The 19,249-nt window shown below is 40.0% G+C and overlaps 1 protein-coding gene across 1 annotated transcript in view; it reads left to right on the top strand.

Annotated features, from left to right (window-relative positions):
* Window positions 1–15,399, top strand: part of PLCL2 (phospholipase C like 2) — a 107,006-nt gene extending 91,607 nt beyond the window's left edge. The window contains exons 6-7 of the mRNA XM_084280575.1: window positions 3,335–3,444; window positions 13,853–15,399. Of these exons, the coding sequence (XP_084136701.1) occupies window positions 3,335–3,444; window positions 13,853–14,032 (290 nt within the window). The 3' untranslated portion in view covers window positions 14,033–15,399. The remainder of the gene's footprint in view (window positions 1–3,334; window positions 3,445–13,852) is intronic.
* Window positions 15,400–19,249: the final 3,850 nt, after the last annotated feature.

The following is a 19,249-nucleotide window of genomic DNA, read 5'->3' as shown; positions in this document are numbered from 1 at the left end:
GAACTCTGTCTGGAGGACACTGACTAGCGGTGTGACCGGGGGTTAGTTAATACTGGAGCTACCACTGTTTAAGTGTCTTCATTAAGCATCTTTGTGATGGGGTAGAGTGCATCCTCAGCAAGGTGACAGAAGACATAAAAGTTGAAGGAATTTGGATGCAGCAAGCAGTTGTGCCGATACTCTGAGGGACTTTGACAAGCTGGAGAAGTGGGCTGATAGGAATGCCATGAAAAGGGTTCAGCAAAGGGAAGTGTTCTACCTGACCCTGCTTTGGGCATGGCTGTTGGACTAGACAGTCTCCAGAGGTGCCTTCCAACCTCAGTGACTCTGTGTAAATAAGGATTTTAGTAAAACTGACATCTCAAATCAAAAGACCTTTTTAGAACTTCTAGAGCTTTCTGTCTCAAGACAGCAATCTGTAACAACTTCATTATAGATAAAAACCATTTGTGCAATGGACACAAATTTAAACCCAGGAAATTCCGTCTGAACACAAAAAAAGAACACAAATCCTCTATAATCTTTGTGATCACTCAAAAAGTTGTGCATGATGTCCTTTTCCACAGCTGCCAGTATAAATGGAAAGCATGAGTAACTTGAGCTTTTTGGATAAGCAGGTAGTATGCACAGAAACAAATTGAGTGATAAATCAGGTTAGTATTATGTGTTATTGTCTGAGAGCTCTCAGGCAGTTCAAAATTACTAATTGACTAATAATTCTGGAAGTAATTAAGCCTCATAAAATTAATTTGCTTACTATATCTTAAGGACAGCGAGAGCTGAATTTTTACTTTCAAGGAGACAGAAAATTGTGTGCATTTATTAAAAAAAGAGACATTCAGCTTTCTGAGCAAGCATATCTTAAAGGCACTTTTACATGACTGTATATAGATGTATTTTTCATTTAGCTGTAAGTGAAAAGCTCTTCCCTCTTTTTACCTTTTTCTGTTACCTTCTAAAAAGTAGTTTCATTTTGGAATGTAACTTTTGTTATTACTCTGCCCCTGTTAATGCATGAAATAGTTCCAAGGCACAATGCAAAAAAACAAAACAGGGACATGGAAGGGGAAGACCGAGAGAAATGTAGGTAAATGCTGTGCTGCATTCATACCCTAAAATTAAGTTGTCCGTGTATTGTATAGCAATTATTGATTCCATTCAGCAGACAGAAAAACTGAGGCTAAGAGGTGAAGTAATTCATTCCAATTCCATTATATGAGGCAAGTGGTAATAGAAACAGAGATAAAATTCAAATCTACTTGTCCCTGATTGTATGATTTGGTTTAGAGTAGGATAGCTTTAGTTTAGCACAATAATGGGGAGTTACCCTATCCAATGCAATAGAAATGTTCAGGAGAGGGGTCTGGGGAGCACTGTTTAAGTGGGAGGTACTTGTTTGCTTAGGATTTGCAAGGATCTGACCTTGTTTTCATTTTCTGACCAAGGACATTGAGATGTTGCTGTTGAATGCCAGGAATATTTAGCTGGAATGGAAGGGTTTGAGCAGAAATGAAATCTAACATGGGATGAGTGTAAGGGAGGAAGAGAGTCACCACGGAAGGTAGCCATTGACCCAGGAAAGAGCTATGCTGGCTGTCAGAATATGTGGTCACCACTGTCTCTGTGTTTGAGATACCAGTGACTTTGTATACGTAAGAATAATCTGAGATCTACAAAAGCAACAATTTCACATCGATCATGCAGGCCCTCAGCATTATTTTTAATCTCTCTGAGTGGCTTCAGTTCAAGGTTATTATCAATCACTAGTGCCCATGGATTTGACAGGCTATATTTATAAAGCTGGAAATGAAGTACAGAACTCCCAACAAAGTTCAGCAGCATAGGCTCAGAATTCATGGTACAGATCAGAAAAATCTGTATTTTCATGGTGGCTCTAGAAATATAATGTTGTCAGTATGGATCTGTGCATACTCTTTCAATGATCTAGAGGCAGAGACAAAGCTATAGAGAAGTGTTTGAATTAAACTACTGTATCGTTTTTATTTTGAGGTAAATATTTCCTGTTGATTTCCCTGTAGTAAAATTTAAAATGGTAAGAAAAGCTAAAAAGATCAATCTTGTCTTTCAATTGAATTTATTAATAAGTTGTAAAATGTGTGTAAATATGTATAAATATATGGGAGTAAGGTAAGGGAATGTACAGGGGAAACAGTCATACCTCTTTCTTGTAATGAGCGAGCGCGGAGTAGAAAGATTGCAAAGAATGGACACTATAATGTCCTTAAAAGTCAGTCTGCTCTAGGATCAACAGCCAGCACAAGGTTGTACATTTATTCTGTGATAATTACAAGTAAATTATGAAACACATCTACTCACTGGGCAAATAGAAGATTTCAATCAACAGAGTTAAAATTATAATTTTTAATTAATATATAACTTGGTTTTACATTCACAGGTGTAAGTTGCAATCACTTGCCAACTTCTGCCCTCAGAGTACTCTTTTAAGTTATTACTGGTGGAGATCCTGGTAGAACAATTTAATGTGTGACTTCCATAGGAGAGTTGCTGTCATCCATTTTGAGTGGATGTATGTACCTGTTGAGGGATGGTTTGCTTCTCCTGTATGGAGGGAGCTGTTTCAAACTTATTTCACATGTAGCAGCAGCATGGGAAGCAAATTATTTTTCTGAAATCTGTGCGATGTGCTGTGTTAATACTAAAGCTCTGGTCAGTCTACTCAGTGTTGAAATCAAGCCAATTTGAATTTTGCCAAAATATTTCAGTTTGTGGTTTCTCAGATAAAGGTTTTGAGGACACAGTAGTTTAGATGGGTGTGGTGAAATGTCCTTAGTGGTTTGCTTGGCACTCCTCCTTCACAGCTATTCTGTTTTCCTCCGGGGGTAAGGTGAGAAGGTTATGTTCTGGGCTGGCCCCACCATATAAGCTGTTAGTTGGACAACTGTGGTGTAAATTTAGTGCATAAAAGAACAAGGCACAAAATAAATGTGTTTAGATAGGGTATTTCATTAAATTGCTGTTTCCATTCTACGGCGACTCACAAAGAAGTTTTTGCATGTGGTGCGGTAAATTCAGTTGTGCTTAAAGAATATTTTTGTATAGTAAATATTTGCTTGGCTCCATGTTTGTACAGCAGTGACCCAACAGGTACTTCAGTGTGGATTTTGGCTTAGAGTTCTGTGGATATTGGCATGTTGTATAACATTGCACATTAATAGATTGGATACATTTGTGCTTGAAGAATAACAGTTCTGAAGCTTTTTCACTGCCCTTCTTAGTTTCAAATCACTATCTCTGTGATCACAAAAATGCATTCAAATAGATACTACATTCCTCCCTCTTTTGTTTTCCACAGCAATGGAATTTCATGAAAAACTGCACAGTATAGGAGCAAGAGAAGGCTTAAAAGAAAGAAAACTGCAAAAATCAGTAGAAAGTTTTACGTGGAACATTACAATTTTAAAGGTAATGTGTCTTCCTTTGGTTAGTTACTCTACTTTTCTGTTCACAAATGACATTCTAATATTGATCCTGGTCATTATTCTGTGTCCTGGTTCAACTGGATTTACTCACTTCTGTAACCATATTCAGTTTAGTTTATATAACTTCAAAACACAGCAGACTCTCACTGTGAATTTTTCTGTTATGGTGGGGGGAATGTTTCATTTATTTGTCTCACAGTTTCTTACAACCTTTTAACTTCAACAGGAGCCACCCTAATCTTGAATACAGGGGTGCAACAGTGAGTTTTGATTTCTGTGAAGCAGCTCGGGCTGGGAGGAAGCTATGCCGCAGTTTAAACCCTGCGTTGTGATCCGAAAGGGAGTATTAAGGCTAATGCAGTTATTGAAAAGCAAAAGGGAAGCTGCTGCTATTTCAGTCAGTGATGAATGGTGACTAATGATACATACAAATTATCTGCACTGGAGTCAGTGGAGTGTACATGAGCTAGGGATTCTCTTTGCATTTTGTCAAGTGCATTTGCTTACGTTTTGACCACAACAGTAAGTGATATAAAAACCTTTCGGCCAGAGACCCTCAGGAAACTAGAATGTGGAGCAGTTCTGGTTTATTATCACTGGTCTTTCATCTCTACAGACTGTATCAAAATTTACAGAGATAGCAAAACTGCCTCCCTTAATTTATTCCCTTGACACTATACTTCTAACCCAAATTATTCAAGTTTTGTGTTTACATCCACTAATGACTTCTCTCCCACTCAATCAATTATTTCATCACTACATTAAACTATAAAGTCTGTTTTAGTTATAAAGAAGATTATTTTCTCCCACATATTTTTTTATCTTTAGTCCTTATTGAAAATGGAATTTCCCATCATCCTTCTTACAGTGATCTACTGCAAAAAAGCAGTAGCACATGTATTTCTCCAGCTTTACATGTTGGTTTCAACTGTCCAGCTTTTCACAGTGTTGCCTGGTGCTCTGGTACGCTGCACAAGTCCAGGGCAGAGGAGAATCAGCGAGAGGTTAAATTTGTCACAGCATGTGTGGTTGATATATTCTAAAAATACGCATGCAGGTTCTGCTTCTAGGTAAAAGGACTGGGCTATCACTTTTCCGTTATTAGAGTGGAGTTTCCTGAACACAGCATCTGAGATGTATCAAGTACTATTCCTGTGCTACCTAGGGGATAGAAAGGAAGGGGTGAGTTCAGTGGGTTTGGGCAAATGTTAAGGAAATAAGTTCTTATTCCTTCTTTTTCTTTTCCATCAAATGTATCAGATACCAGCTTGGGTAGCTGATCTATTTTAATGCTGCCTGAAGCAGGTGTACCTTTGCTTCATCTCTGCTTTTCATTCTGAGCAGGGTTGGTGTGGGGGGAGGTTTGCAGTTGATGAGCAACTGAAATGTGAAGTCATGATTTCTGCGTGAGCCAGGAAACAGAGAACCTGGATGGTAGATCTGGTTCTCTGGAGCATTGAAGGGCTTTTTGTGCATATCTTTAGGATTAACATAATTATGAAGTTAGAAGGCCTTCCTTTTCAAGAGATTATTAAGAAAATCTCTTCAACATTGACTTCTTTGGGGTTTTTTTTCTATTGCGCAGATTAAATTGCTTTCTGGAGGAAGGTACAATTTGTCCCATAATTAATACTTTATTAAAAAAAAAGGTGAGATGTTTAATCAGCCTGTTGTCAAAACTCTAACAGGAGGTGTTACAGAAAGTTCTGGTACGTCGTTACATAATGGTTTTAAATTGGCAGGGGGTAGATTTAGATTTGATATTAGGAAAAAAAATTCTTCACTACAAGGGTGGTGAGGCACTGGGACAGGTTGCCCAGGGAGGTGGTGTATATCCCCTCCTGAGGTGTTCAAGGACAGGTTGGATGAGGCCTTGAGAAGCCTGGTCTAGTGAGAGGTATACCTGCCCATGGCAGGAGGGGTTGGACCTAGATGTTTTTTAAGGTCCCTTCCAGCCCTAACCATTCTATGAGTGTATGAAGAGTTATTTATAAGTATTACAGTTGACAGAGGCATCTATTAAGTGCTGTTACTCACATTGGATGTACAGAAATTTAGAAGTTGTGATTTGTTTAAAGTAACATATTTAAGTTTTTTCACTCCAGACTCTTAACTGTAGGCTGTAACCCTAATTTGCCCTGCCTTACATCGTTAAATAGAAAAAGTTCATCTCTAAGACACTACTCTCCCTGTCTGGAGAAAAAGACCTGCAACCATAATTTTGATCTAGTATTGTTTCTCCAGTTCTCTTCAAAAATATGTGAGGACAGGGATAGAAAGTGAATGTCTGCATTTTTTAGGTAAAAAAATGTGTCTGTAGAGTGACAATCTGAGCCACTGCAAGAAAATTTTCCTTTTTCTGTTGAATTCCTTATGTATGTCAAGTTAAATTCCCTTTTGAACAGCACAAAAATAAAACCCTGTCTATTCAATGGCCCCAGCTTCTGTTGTTCAGCAGGCAAGACAGTTGAGCAGCCAACACACTGAAGACATTGCCATGCTTCCATTGCTTCAACTTTTTATTCTTGTAATTAGGAGCAGTGTTTTGCATGGTCTCTTGGCTATGGTTTAGGAATTGCTGTGTGACTCTAAACAGCATTACAAAATAATTCTGCATGAGCCCCATCTTCAGCTCCCTTGCAGAGGAACTGCAGAATGCTCGCATGATGTGGCTGATGTATTTTCCAAACTGATTAAGCTGCATTTTACCCTTAGGGTATATATTGATTTTTTTTTTTTTTTCTTTTTCCAATTGGGACATTTTGACTGCAGCAGATGCAATGGAAACTTTGATAAAATCACAAAATTGACATCTTAATCCTAGAGGAACTCTTTGTTTAGAACAACTGACGTAGCTATGAAATATCCATGTGTGTTTGCACACACACACGTTACAATTTCTATTTTGAAGGATTTTATTTTTTCCTAGTTTGAAGCTATGTGGACAAATTTATTTTTGGTATAGTATGTTTGAATTCAGCTGAAATATCTCTCTTCATTTTGTGTGTATGTATATTCATGCATTCCCATTGTTATGCACCTCATACATGCACATACAGATACTCGATTAACTTCAGAACATCATGTAGAGTAAATTTAGTCTGCTTTAGTGAACTTTGTTGCCTGAGAGGTTTACAGATTGCACAGTGTTAGAATACTCTTCCTTTTCAAAGAGGCAGCTTGCAAGATCATTTGCTTGTAATTTATTTATTGTTATTACTCAGACTGATAGCACTCATCATTTCTAAACATAGATAATCACATTTCCTGCCAGAAAGAATACCCAGTTGAAGAAAGAAAATCATGCTAAGTACTGTCGCAGCAGACTCCTACAAACAACATAAAGTAACCATTTACAGACTTTCCTAGCATAGCAAAACTTTGCAAAAAACCCTGTATAGGCTCAGAATTTGAGATGCCAATAGGAAGAGCGTTACAGCATCTTTAAATTAATCTTTGCAATGAAGAGCTGTTCCTAATACATAGGGGAGAGTTCAATGGAAGTACTTGGAATGAAGGTGGGACTCCTAATTCCAGCATTTGCTAGATGTTGGCTATGAGTTTTTAGACATGTTGCATGAGACAACATGAATTACTTTCTCTTGAAAGAAATCCCAAGGCATGCAGTTCATGGCATCTGATTATCTCTGTAATGACATTGGTTCTGCATAGTGTTGTTTTTGTAAATGTATTTATCAATAAAACACTCAAGGCACTTAGTAGGGTGTAACTTCTTAAATATATATATTTAAAAAATAATCTGAATTTTATGGACAATAAGTGGATTTGGGCAGCACTGCTGTCACCATGGGGCATTCATAGAGCCTCTGATAGCTGCTGCTGAGTTCTGGAGAAACTCAGAAAACCTCCCACATCCCAGTTCAATTTAAATACCTTTACCTACTAGTCTCTTGATGTTGCTGGACTGATGGGATTTTGGCTCCTAATTAAACCCATATTTAGAAGTTAAGAAGTCCTTTATGTCCTGATTCTGTAAATGCACTCAGAGCACAACCGCTGGGCATGGAGCACTGCAGCATGTCCCATTGTATCTAGCAGCCACTGCTGAGAGGAAATGCTTTGAGAAAGGGATACTGCTTTTTGGTCCCAGAACCTGAGCTAAAGCATGTCATTACAGTTTCTTGGGACTTTTCTGGGGAAAGGGTGCTCATGCAGTTGTCTTTCATGTTCACACACTCACTGAGAAACTTGTTAACCAAATACCATGGGTGAATACATACCAAATTATAAAGGTAGCTGAGGCATTCTAGTTGATGCTGTATCCAATTCACTCTGAAATGATGTCTCATTTCATAGGTATGAGAACTGGTAGGAACCGTTTTGGTTTTAATTACCTTTCAGGAGCTATAATATAAAAACACTGCCTCTTAGCCCAAAGTGTCAAAACATACAGAAGATTGTTTTATGTTTTTAGTCAATGAAGAGTAGTTGACACAGGCCTATTGCGACAGAGAGGTGTGAGGAGTATTGAATTGGGCTTCCACATTAATTCACATCCTTTATCACTGCTGGTTATTAAAAGCTTACACATGAATATAAATTTTGTTCTTTAAAGTCTTTTTCATGTCTAGCTACAAAACAGCTTGATGCTTGATTCATTCTCTGAAGCTTGCAAACATCAGTATGTGAAATGGATATTCAAGTTACACAGTGATCAGTTGTGTTAGTGAATTTTAACCACGATGACAGAAAGGGAGCAGCAATTGCCATCTGGTGCTCCAAGGACAGTCCTCTTACAGTGCTCTGTGCTTGTGATGTGCAAGGCCTGTATTGGTCCTGTTCCTAGATGGGAATTATCACAAAATGCCTGTAAACCACAGTCCTGGGAGTAAACTTGAGGTTTGTGGTGTGTTTGCCAGACAGCACTGAAGGAGTGAATTAACTCACACTTAACTGAGGTGAAAGGTTGATAGAGCCAGCACCCAGCCCTACCGTGTAGTGAGAAACATTATATGGCTTGGTTCTTCAGCTGCTCCAGATTCCAGCATTGAGTTGTCTCTGTGGATCAGCTTTGTGTCTTCGAATGTAGGCTTTTTGTACTTACCCATGATAAATCTGCTTGACTGGGGTTGGAGCTGTTGATAGGTTTCTTCTATTGGTTTGACAGTACACATTCTAAGAGCAAGTAGTGTATGGCCATTTAGGGCTGGTAAGAAGGCAAAAGGGCTCTGAATAGCCCATAGATGTGAGAGATTCCTGTGTTTAAAGTTGTAGTTGACTGACTGTACTATTAATTTATTTAAGTCAATCATGCAGGATCTTAGGCAGCTGCAGAATGCATACAATATAAAGAGTTGAAAATGAATCTTGAGAGTCCTTGGACAAGACACATTGGATACATAGCTAGAAGGAAAGTCTTTGAGTTCTCTCAGTTGAGTGTGTGGGGGCAATTTTTTCAGATCTGGATTACTTTTTTGCTTTTCTGCCTTTTGGATGCATTGCATTACTGTTCAACAGTGGTCTCTGTGACTACAACTTGAGTTTTTAAAACGTATGCTGCTTTTTTTTTCCCCCAGCATATGGCTTCATGATGGTACATGATCTAGGCATTTTACATCAGTTGTGCAGACCTCTCTTGCTTAAGTTTGTGCCATATTTGGTAGCAATGGTTTGCTCTTGTTTTGGCTTTGGATCAAGACATGCCAGCAGATAATGACAACACAGTTGGTTTTACAAACATTTTTCTGAGTTCAGTGGCATTCAGAAATCAATTGCATTCTAAGTGTTAGAGAAGAGAGTGATGTACGCAGATTCATTTTTCTAATTCACCTTGGTCTGAACTTGATTCCCACTTGGTCGAATGTATTTGATCTGAACCCCTTATCTGCAATAATCCAGCCCCTTATCCCAGATCTTCTCTTGTCTACAAAGTTCATCTTGCCTGATAAATCTTGTCCAGACACTCTCAGTTTCCTGCTGAAAATTCAGGTAATCTCACTAGCCCCTGGCTTCCTCCTTCCCCTCTCTCCTTCATTCAGTATTCTGCTCCCATTTGGTGCCTAATTTTATCTTCTGGCAATTTTTTCCCATTGCTTTCCAGCTCATATTGTCCCCTCTTTAGACATCCTTCCTGATGAGTCTTTATTTTAGTTTTATCATCACCTTACCTGATTTTATTGTATTCTGAAGTTTTCTTGCTGCTCTGCATTTTTGCTTGGTTTTCTCTATCACCAGCTTTTAGTCTCATTACCAAGCACTCTCTTTTTGAGTTGTTAGTCCTTCTACTTCAGGCTTCTTTCAACATGGCAGATATTGTCAATCCGTTTTCTTTCTGTACTCCAATCCCAAACATTACCTCAATCTTTCCCTTTCTCTGCTCATCTGTCTGATGCAAATTCAATGTTTTCTCACCATGTACACTTTTCATTATTTCACAGTCTCCTCTTTCAGCAAGTTCTAGTCTTTACTTTGTATGGTACAGTCCCACTTCCCTTTCTGCAGTCCTAAACTTCTTGCCAGGTTAGTCTCAGAGCTTGTTCTTGTCCCCTTCTTTTCTCCATCTGCCTCCTTGCAGAGTCTCTGTCCTGGGCTCTTCCTTCCCCTCCTCCAGTTTGGCTTGTGGACTGCCTGCATTGGCAACCAAATGTTGGTGGTAAGACAACTTGGAGAAGCCATACAGGAAAAACCCAGCTTTTCTTCTAACGCATATTCATTATTGTGTGGGAATGGAATATGCATTGTCTTGCCACATTGCTGGAGCTGTCAAGAGATGAACAATGATGGAGAATGAAATCCTGAGTGATTGTACTAACCACATTCAAAATCTGATTTCGGTTAGTTAAAAGCTCATAACTTGGATCCACTACTTGGGGTCCCTGAAGTCATTTGAATTACGAGTCCTTACCCCAAGTGGGAGTGGGGCGGGAAGGATGAAAGATTCTTAAAAAAAATTCTGACAGCATTTTCCTGTCTTTATTCTCAGAACTGAATGAACCATATGGATGAAGTTAAAGAATAATATTAAACAGTAATAATAATAAAATTTGTCAATGGCAAAAATCCTGCATAGAAAGTATCAGCTTAAGTAGTTAAAGTTTGGCAAGCATATAAACAACTTCAAGCAGGTTTTTTTAAATGAGAAGCTTAGGGCAACCTTATTAATAGACTGTTGCTAGCAGCTCTGCTTGATTAAACAACTTGATTAAAGTTCCAGAACTATATTCTACTAATCCATGTAAAATGGAACTTGGGTTAGAAACAGATGCACTCCAGATATGACTCATTTAGTCTGCTGGAGTGTTTTAAATTAGCTTTTAGTTGTTTGTCAGTTTGGAAAAAAAGTGTGTGATTTTTTTTATTTTTTTATTTTTAAATAAAAAATAGCCCTGGCTTTCTTTAGAAGAAAATATTACTGAAGCTCATGCTGTGATTGGTGAGCTTCCAGATTTTTTCCTCTCTGGTAATCAGAAAAAACACTTTGACTATTCTGGTCTTGGATAAGGAGCAGGGGGAGCATTATTTCTTTTGAAGAAAGCAATATTTGTTTTCAATTTGTGCGCCTCAAATGCGTAATTCTGCTTACTTCATAGGACAGTATTTGTGTTTGGAGTTGCTAAAGAAGTAAGGCTGAAGTATCACACCATGAGGGCACACGTTTTTTCTGACTACTTTTCCACCTTTATTTTTTAAATCTAAAAGTAAAGTTGGATTTCAACCTGATTTGGCTGAGGAGGAGAGGCAACATAGCTGTTATGTCTCTAGAAGAGCCATCAGCATCCCTTCAAGAGAAGTGTCTGCCAGGAGCCAGAATTTACACAGGGCAGACATGAATACCCCAATTACAGGGAAAGTTGCAGTCAGTGTTCATACCTTAGTAGATATTATAGGAACTGAGAGCCTCAAGGAACTACAATACCTGGGGGGTTTTGTTTTGCTAGTTTGTGTGTGTGTATTTCACTCCCCTTTTGTTGGAAGTGACGCAATTTAAGATACAGCACTGTTGAAGCATCATTGACATTTCTGCAAGCTGTAAGGCAGTTCTTTGGAAAGGCAGACACAGTGCAGACTTTCTGCACGTGTTTCTGAACTTCCCTGTGCCCACCAGTAAGACACACGTGCTCACCATGCACTGTGGGCTTGTTCCTTCCCTGCATATGGGCAGGATGGACAGGCAGTGGCTGCAGGAAAGGCTGTCCATAGTCTGCGAATGAGACCTGTTGCTGGGGCTTGATCAATACAAAGAGATGGAGAAGTTAGTACTGCAAGGCAAAGCCAGATCACTTAGGGTGTGGGACAATATCTCATTCTGCTTCACTTAAAACTTAATTGCTATGAAGAGAATGAGTGCAAGTAAAAAGGAGGGATAGCAATAGCACCGAACTGCAAACTGTCCTGTGAAATCTTTGTCATCACTGTTCTTTTTACGTGTTGCTTGCCCCTGTATTTTCATATTTCATGCTTTGACAAACATTGGTCCTTTACCATGTTACTGTAGAAAGGGTCACATTGGTAGGAAAAAGAAATCTCAACCAAAAAACCCCCAGTGTTAAAATCAGCCTTTACAATTTTCTCTATGCAAAAACATTCATGGTCCCCATCAATTAAAAATACAGCACAGATTGCTTTCCTGAAAGCTTTTGAGCAGAAATGATCCCTATCTCTTTGTTTATGCAACTGGTTGGCTTCAGAACAAGCAAAGAGCTTGGTTCAAGTAATGTAATTTTGAGTTTTGGTTTGGTTGGTTGTTTTCATTGTTTGGGTGTTGGTTTTTTTTTTTTTTTTTGAGCAGAGAAATTGTACCATTAGTCTGAAATAAACAAGGTGGTGGGAAGAGTCATAGAATGGTTTTGGTTTGAAAGGACATTAAAGATTATCCCGTTCCAAACCCCCACCACAGGCAGGGACACCCTCCACTACACCAGGTTGCCCAAAGGCCCATCCAACCTGGCCTTGAACACTCCCAGTGAGGAGGCAGACACAGCTTCTCTGGACAACCTATGCCACTGCCTCACTGCCTTCACAGTGAAGAATTTCTTCCTAAAATCTAATCTAAATCTGCCCTACTTCATTTTAAGGCCCTCGTCTTGTTAGTCCACGCCCTTGCAAACAGTCCCTCTCCATCTTTCCTGTACGTCCCTTTAGATACTGGAAGTCTGCTATAAGGTCTCCCCGGAGCCTTCTCTCCAGGCTGAACAAGCCCAACACTCTCAGCCTATCTTCATAGGAGAATTGTACTAGGGACCTTAGAGCTAGATGTAGTTCTCCAGGTGGGGTCTCACCAGAGCAGAGCAGACTTCCTTGGCCAGCTGGTCACACTGTTTTTGATGCATCCCAGGATATGGTTGACTTTCTGGGGCTGCAACTGCACATTGCTGGGTGATACTGAGCTTGACATAACACTCTCGTTTCCTCCTCAGAGCTACTCTCAATCCATTCTCTGCCCAGCCTGTAGTTTGTGCATGGCATCACTCTGACCCATGTGCAGGACCTTGCACTTGCCCTTATTGAACTTCATGTGGTTCACATGGGCTCACCTCTCAAACCTGTCAAGGTCCCTCTGGATGTCATCCATTTTCTCCAGCATATCAGCCGCACCCCACAGCTTGGTGTCATCAGCAGACTTGCTGAGGGTGCACTCAATTGCACCATCCATGTCTCCAACAAAGATGTTAGTGTCAGTCCCAGTACAAGCCCTGAGGAATACCACTCATCACTGGTCTCCGTTTGGACATTGAGCCATTGACACATTGATAGTGTGACTATCCAGCCGATTCCTTATCCACCAAGTGGTCCATTCTTCAAATCCATGTATCTCCAATTCAGAGATAGAGATATTGTGTGGGACAGTGTCAAAGGCTTTGCACATGTCCAGTAGATGACATCTGTCACTTTCCTTATCCATGAGTGCTGTAACCCCACTGTGGAATGCCACCAAATCTGTTAGACGTGATGTTGGCTGTCACCAATTGCTTCCTTATTTTCCATGTGCCTGGTCATGGTTTCCAGGAGGATCTGCTCCATGATCTTGCCAGATACAGAGATGAGACTGACCAGCCTGTAGTTCACCAGGTCTTCCTTTTTTCCCCTTTTAAAGATGAAGGTTATGTTTCCCCTTTCTAGTCAGTGGGAACTTCACTGGACGGCCATGACTTCTCAAATATGGTGGAGAGTAGCTTTGCACCTTCAGCTGCCTGTTCCCTCAGGACCTGTGGATGCACCTCGTCAGGTCCCATGGACTTGTGCACCTCCAGGTTCCTTAGATGTTCTTGAAGCTGATCTCCTACAGTGGACAGTTCTTCATTCTCCCAGTCCCTGGGCAGTGTAACCAGAGCCCTTGCTAGTGAAGACTGAGACAAAAAATTTGTCGAGTAATAGAAAAAAAAAAATCCTGTTATCAACTGTGTATTCTAACTGCATTTTTTTTCTTACAGGGACAAGCTGATCTTCTCAAATATGCTAAAAATGAAGCACAGGAAAACCTGAAGCAAATCCATTATGCTGCTGTTTCGTGTGGACTTAATAAGCCAGGCACTGAAAATGCAGAAATCTCAAAGCCCCGTCGAAGTCTGGAGGTCATACCTGAAAAAGCAGGTGATGAAAACGGAGAATGAGGGAACGCTCTTCTCGTAATTATGGAGTTTATAACTCTGTGACCAATTGTAGCTGCATAGGACATTTGCTTTGCACTTACTGTTGGGAAATATTTGGAATTTTTAAAGCACAACTGGAGAAGCTAATTACAATCTATTGAAACTGTGAATGTATGTAGCAACTCTGCTTGTGAAGGCAATGGTATTGTGCAACATGGGAATTACATTATTGGCCAAAATATAGTATAAGATATAGAAGAAGATACTGTAATTAAGTAATGGCATGCTGAAAAAATCATTAGAGTGCCAGAGGAAATGAACATTTTTGAGCTGTAACTGGAGGGAAATCAGTTGACAGAATTTGATGCCTTGGTTTTTAAATGAATTAGATGTACAGGTCCTTTATTTCTTTGCACAATTTGTCAATTGTGCTAGTGAGGTGAATTATTTGTTTGAAAATCAGGTCCAAACAAATAGAATCCACGTTTCACACTATATGTAATTCAGCCGCTCAGATATTTGGGTTTGAAGTGTTATTGATTTTATTGTTGAGCCATAAATTCAAATGAGAATGTAATTAGACAGTGATCACTGACTTCAGTGCACTATAGGAGAGCCATTATGTAAAAGGAAAATGTGCAATCAATCTGATAGCCTATGTCAGAAGAAGATACATACCTATTTTGCCTAAGATCTTCTGCCAATGTGTGTAGATAATGTGACCAAACTGCAAGCAAAATGTTGTAAATAGTTTTTCATTTTGTGAAGTGAAGTGCTCATATTAAAGAGTTTTATGAGATTGCTCCCAGACAAGTAAAGCTTTTAACTAAATTTTAACTTTTTTATTTTTCAAGTATTTTCTTCCTTACAGAATAGGTGAATAAGCAGGTTTGTCAAAAAAAAAAAAAAAAGAGAGAAAAAAACCTTTAAAAATTGCTGTTCTGGTTCTGTTTTGGTTTTCTGACATTAGTTGAAGTATTTTAGCTGATATGCTCATTGTAAAATGACTATACCAACCTAGAGTGTTCTCTTACTGTTTCGGATTTAACAATAAAATGGACTATATAATTACAGAAGCTAATAAATTTGAAGAAAAACAAGCAAAATCCTACAGAGATCAAAATGTAGTTTTTGTTCAGCCGTGGGGAAAAAGGTGAAGGTGGTGATGTCTGTTGAAAAGTCGTTGTTTTCATCAGAAGTCTTCGAGACATGCCTTCTACACTCAGTTTTTAATTCTTCTTTTAAAAGCAATTCCAGCTGCTCTTCTGCATTCAGACTGTAATGAACATCTGCGTACATCACATCCGGTATGGAGGTCTGACCAAGGGCATTGGCATACTTGCACTTCGTATGAATTATAGGGACTTAGATTTATTTTCTAGTCATTATAAAACTAAGGGAGGGGGTGTGTGAAAACAATTTGCGTAGTATGTGTCACATCTTGAGCCTGCACTTTTAAATGTCAAACTGCCTGGGTTAGAAGTAGTTTTAGAAGGCGCTAAGCTCTTTCAGTGTCTAGTGACAGATTGTATGCCTCAATATTATGATCTTGCTAGGAGAAAGTTGTATCCTGTGCTTGTACAAAATGAAACCTTTAACCTGTGGTAAACACCTGCAAGCATTGTGTTTTAGTCAGCCCTCTGTGTAGTCAGCTGGTTGCACCTGAAGTTGATGGGAAGCAAAACGAAATTCACTGTTGCTAACTATGTAGTATGAAATTAGTCTTCCAGGCTGTGGTGGTTCAGGCCCAAGCAGCATCGGAGCACTACGTGCCGCTCGCTCACTCCCAGAGGAGAAACAGACAAAGCCCCCATGGGGCGGGATAAGGACAGTTTACTGACAAGCGCTGCAAGAACAAAAACATGGGAGAAAGTGCACACACCTGGTGATAACACAGAGTACTTTGCTGACTGGATGATAACAGTGGTGTCAGATGGTGTGGAAACAGCCCAGGCTAACTCAGCTCACCTGTGCTGGCTGCTTGGGGAGGTTACCTCTAGCCTGGCCGGAAATGGGACACATGCCCAAATCTATCAGATCCAATTTATCTACAGTGTTGGATCAAGATTCAGCCAGGCCATAAACATACAAGATCATTAGAAAACCCAAAACCTAGGGTTGGAATTTTAGTCCTAAGTGAAAAATGAATCCTGTGGAAAAAAGTCAGTACAGTTAGCATTATACTTCAGAGAGGCCTAAAAGCCACTGAAGCTCTTTTTTGCAGTCCTGGCCCACCACTGTTCGCATGGCATTGACTGAATGATGAAGCTTTTCTGTAGAGTCTCTTTCTCCAGCCGGGGTATCCGAATTGATGACTTGTGTATTCTTAGCATTGGTATCTTTCTGTTCAGCACGTTACAGTCTTGGAGGAGGTGAGGGAACACTGAAAGGTTTGAACACGGTTTGGTGGTTTTTTCCTTTGTTTTGAGGCAAATAAAGGTAAGTGAAAGATCAGTATCACGTAAGCTAAGGCTGACAGGTTTTGTACATTCAACTCTACCATATATATATAACTTTGCATATGCTGATCCTGGGAGAGATCAGTATAGGAGAGAGTACTTTTTTGGAGCAATATCGTTACTCAGTATCTGGGGTTTTTTGTTTTTAAAAAAGAGGAAAACCAGTTCAAATATATGCATTTATCCATGTGACCATCCAAATGTGTTTGGATTTGAGTTTAGTGCTGATTCCTTAAAATGGAGGTCACCTGTGTTCATTATTCATACTTGGTCCCGATCTGTGTGTACTATAAAGCCTTAAAAATCAGCTCAGCCAAGCAGATACTTTGAAAAAATGATGTGTAGCTAAAAACCCGGTAGGGCGTTTACATGTTGCATGTTAAAAGATTGCAAGATAAACACCTGCAAGCAAAGTATCAGATTCTATTGTTAACCCAGTGATGTTCATTTCAAAACTAAATTTATTAGCATATTTTTCTCAGTTGTATTTTCTTTAAGGGTTCTTCGCCTCCATGATGCAATTTACTTTTATTATTAGTCCATTTTTTACAGTGTTTATTTTAAATTATATAGAAGATCTAGTGCAGTATTCCAAATAAAATTAATTGCAGGTTGACTTCACACTTTTCTTTGCCTTTATTTTCTTAAATGTGCTGCAATACAGTTCAGCTGTTGAACCATGAAAGATGGAGTCAAAACACAAACAACTATCCGTCTGACTGCCTTTTTTGGTTTTCTTTGCTTCTGATAATCAGTGAGTACTGATATGTATGGAAACCTAAGGCAATATATTGCTGAATTTATAAGAAAATACTAATTGGGAAAGGAGAAAGTTGACATACAGCTTAGCCATGTAGGCACTAACAGCAAATTCTTTTTTTTTTTGAACACAAAAAAAAGGATAAACAGTGCCTGTTTGAGAAAGGAGCATCTTTTAAGTTTCATCAGCATTTTTACTCCCTAAACTGTCCTCCTCATCTGTTGTGCTTATTGTGGTATGTAGCAGCCATTGGATATTTAATTCCAGAGCCCAGGAGTATGCCTTCCATCCTCTGAACACAGCTACAACTACAGAAAACAACTTGTTCTCCAAGAATTCCCCTGGTAGCACTTACAGAGGGGCACTGCTGAGCCTGTTCGTGCCACAAAAACTGCACAAGAGCGTTCAAAACAGGGCTGGGGGCCAGGCTTCTTTACTGGTGAAGCTGCAGCCCTTCTACTGTCAGTGATCATCTTCCTACTGGAGTCAGTAGAATCATAGAATCATAGAATAGTCTGGGTTGGAAGGGACCCCAAGGATCATAGAGCTCCAACCCCCCTGCCTCAGGCAGGGACACCAACCTCCAGGCCTGGATCTACACAAGGCTGCCCAGGGCCCCATCCAACCTGGCCTTGAACACCTCCAGGGACGGGGAATCTACTACTTCTCTGGGCAGCCTGTTCCAGCATCTCACCACTCTTTCTGTAAAAAACTTCCCCCTAATATCTAATCTAAACCTTCCCTCCTTTAGCTTTAGTCCATTCCCCCTTGTCCTGCCATTATCTGCTCTTTTAAAAAGTCGAATCCCCTCCTGCCTATAAGCTCCCTTCAGGTACTGGAAGGCTGCAATGAGGTCCCCCCGCAGCCTTCTCTTCTCCAGGCTGAACAAGCCCAGTTCCATCAGCCTCTCTTTGTAGGGCAGGTGCTCCAGCCCTCTAATCATCCTTGTGGCCCTCCTCTGAACCCTCTCCAACAGTTCCACATCTTTCTTGTATTGGGGGCCCCAGATCTGGACACAGTACTCCAGATGGGGCCTCACGAGGGCAGAGTAGAGAGGGACAATCACCTCCCTGTCCCTGCTGGCCACTCCTCTCCTGATGGAGCCCAGGATACCATTGGCCCTACGAGCTGCAAGAGCACACTGCTGGCTCCTGTCAAGCTTCTCATCCACCACAATCTCCAAGTCCTTCTCAGCAGGGCTACTCTCAAGAAGCTCTTCTCCCAGTCTGTATCTGTGTCTGGGATTCTTCCGTCCCAAGTGCAACACCTTACACTTGGCAGTGTTGAACCTCATTAGGTTCCCCCCAGGATTAAGATTTAAATAGTGTTGAGAAATTTCAGGTCCCTCTCAGGTCTTTTGTTTCTTTACCTTCTCCTCACATTTGCATATTGCTGCAGCATTGGGTACCAGATTGGTGCCCCTCACAACTTCACGAAGTTGCCCGTACAGGCACGGTGAAAGATGCTGTATGAGTCAAGCCTTTTTTTCAGCTACTTCGTACAGCAGGGAATATTTTTAAGGCTCCATGGCTGGTTACTGTATTCACTTTTTCCTGTTTTGAAGCTGAAGCAGTGGATAGAGAGATGATTCAGAATTGCCAGCATGAAAAATGGAAGAGAGTTCCAAGATGACTAAAGACTATAACTCTGGTCTACTAATCAAGTAAATTAATCTGAAAGGACACAATCCTCCACTCTTGCAGTGCTTGAGTTTCCCTTCCACTGCATGATTTCCTACTTTGCTACTGCTTTAATGTTCTTTTATGGGCAACACTGATTTCTTCTTGCTATGTGCATTGTTTGCTGCACAGGTCCAGGAAAGTCCTGAATCACCTGTGTATGGTATAAAGATCTTTCATTAAGCCTCAGCCCACTTACTTGTGTTAATTGAAGGTTCAAAATGAATATAGAGAGTAATGATTGCCAAAAGGGTAATCATATCGCCATATTCATGGCACAGTATGTGTATGCAATGACATATATTTCACTGTGAAATCATTTTATCCCCAAATAGCTAAG

The sequence above is a fragment of the Gallinula chloropus genome, assembly GCF_964237585.1.
Source record: "Gallinula chloropus genome assembly, chromosome: 2".
Classification (NCBI taxonomy): Eukaryota; Metazoa; Chordata; class Aves; order Gruiformes; family Rallidae; genus Gallinula; species Gallinula chloropus.
This window is presented reverse-complemented; position numbering and strand designations above follow the sequence as displayed.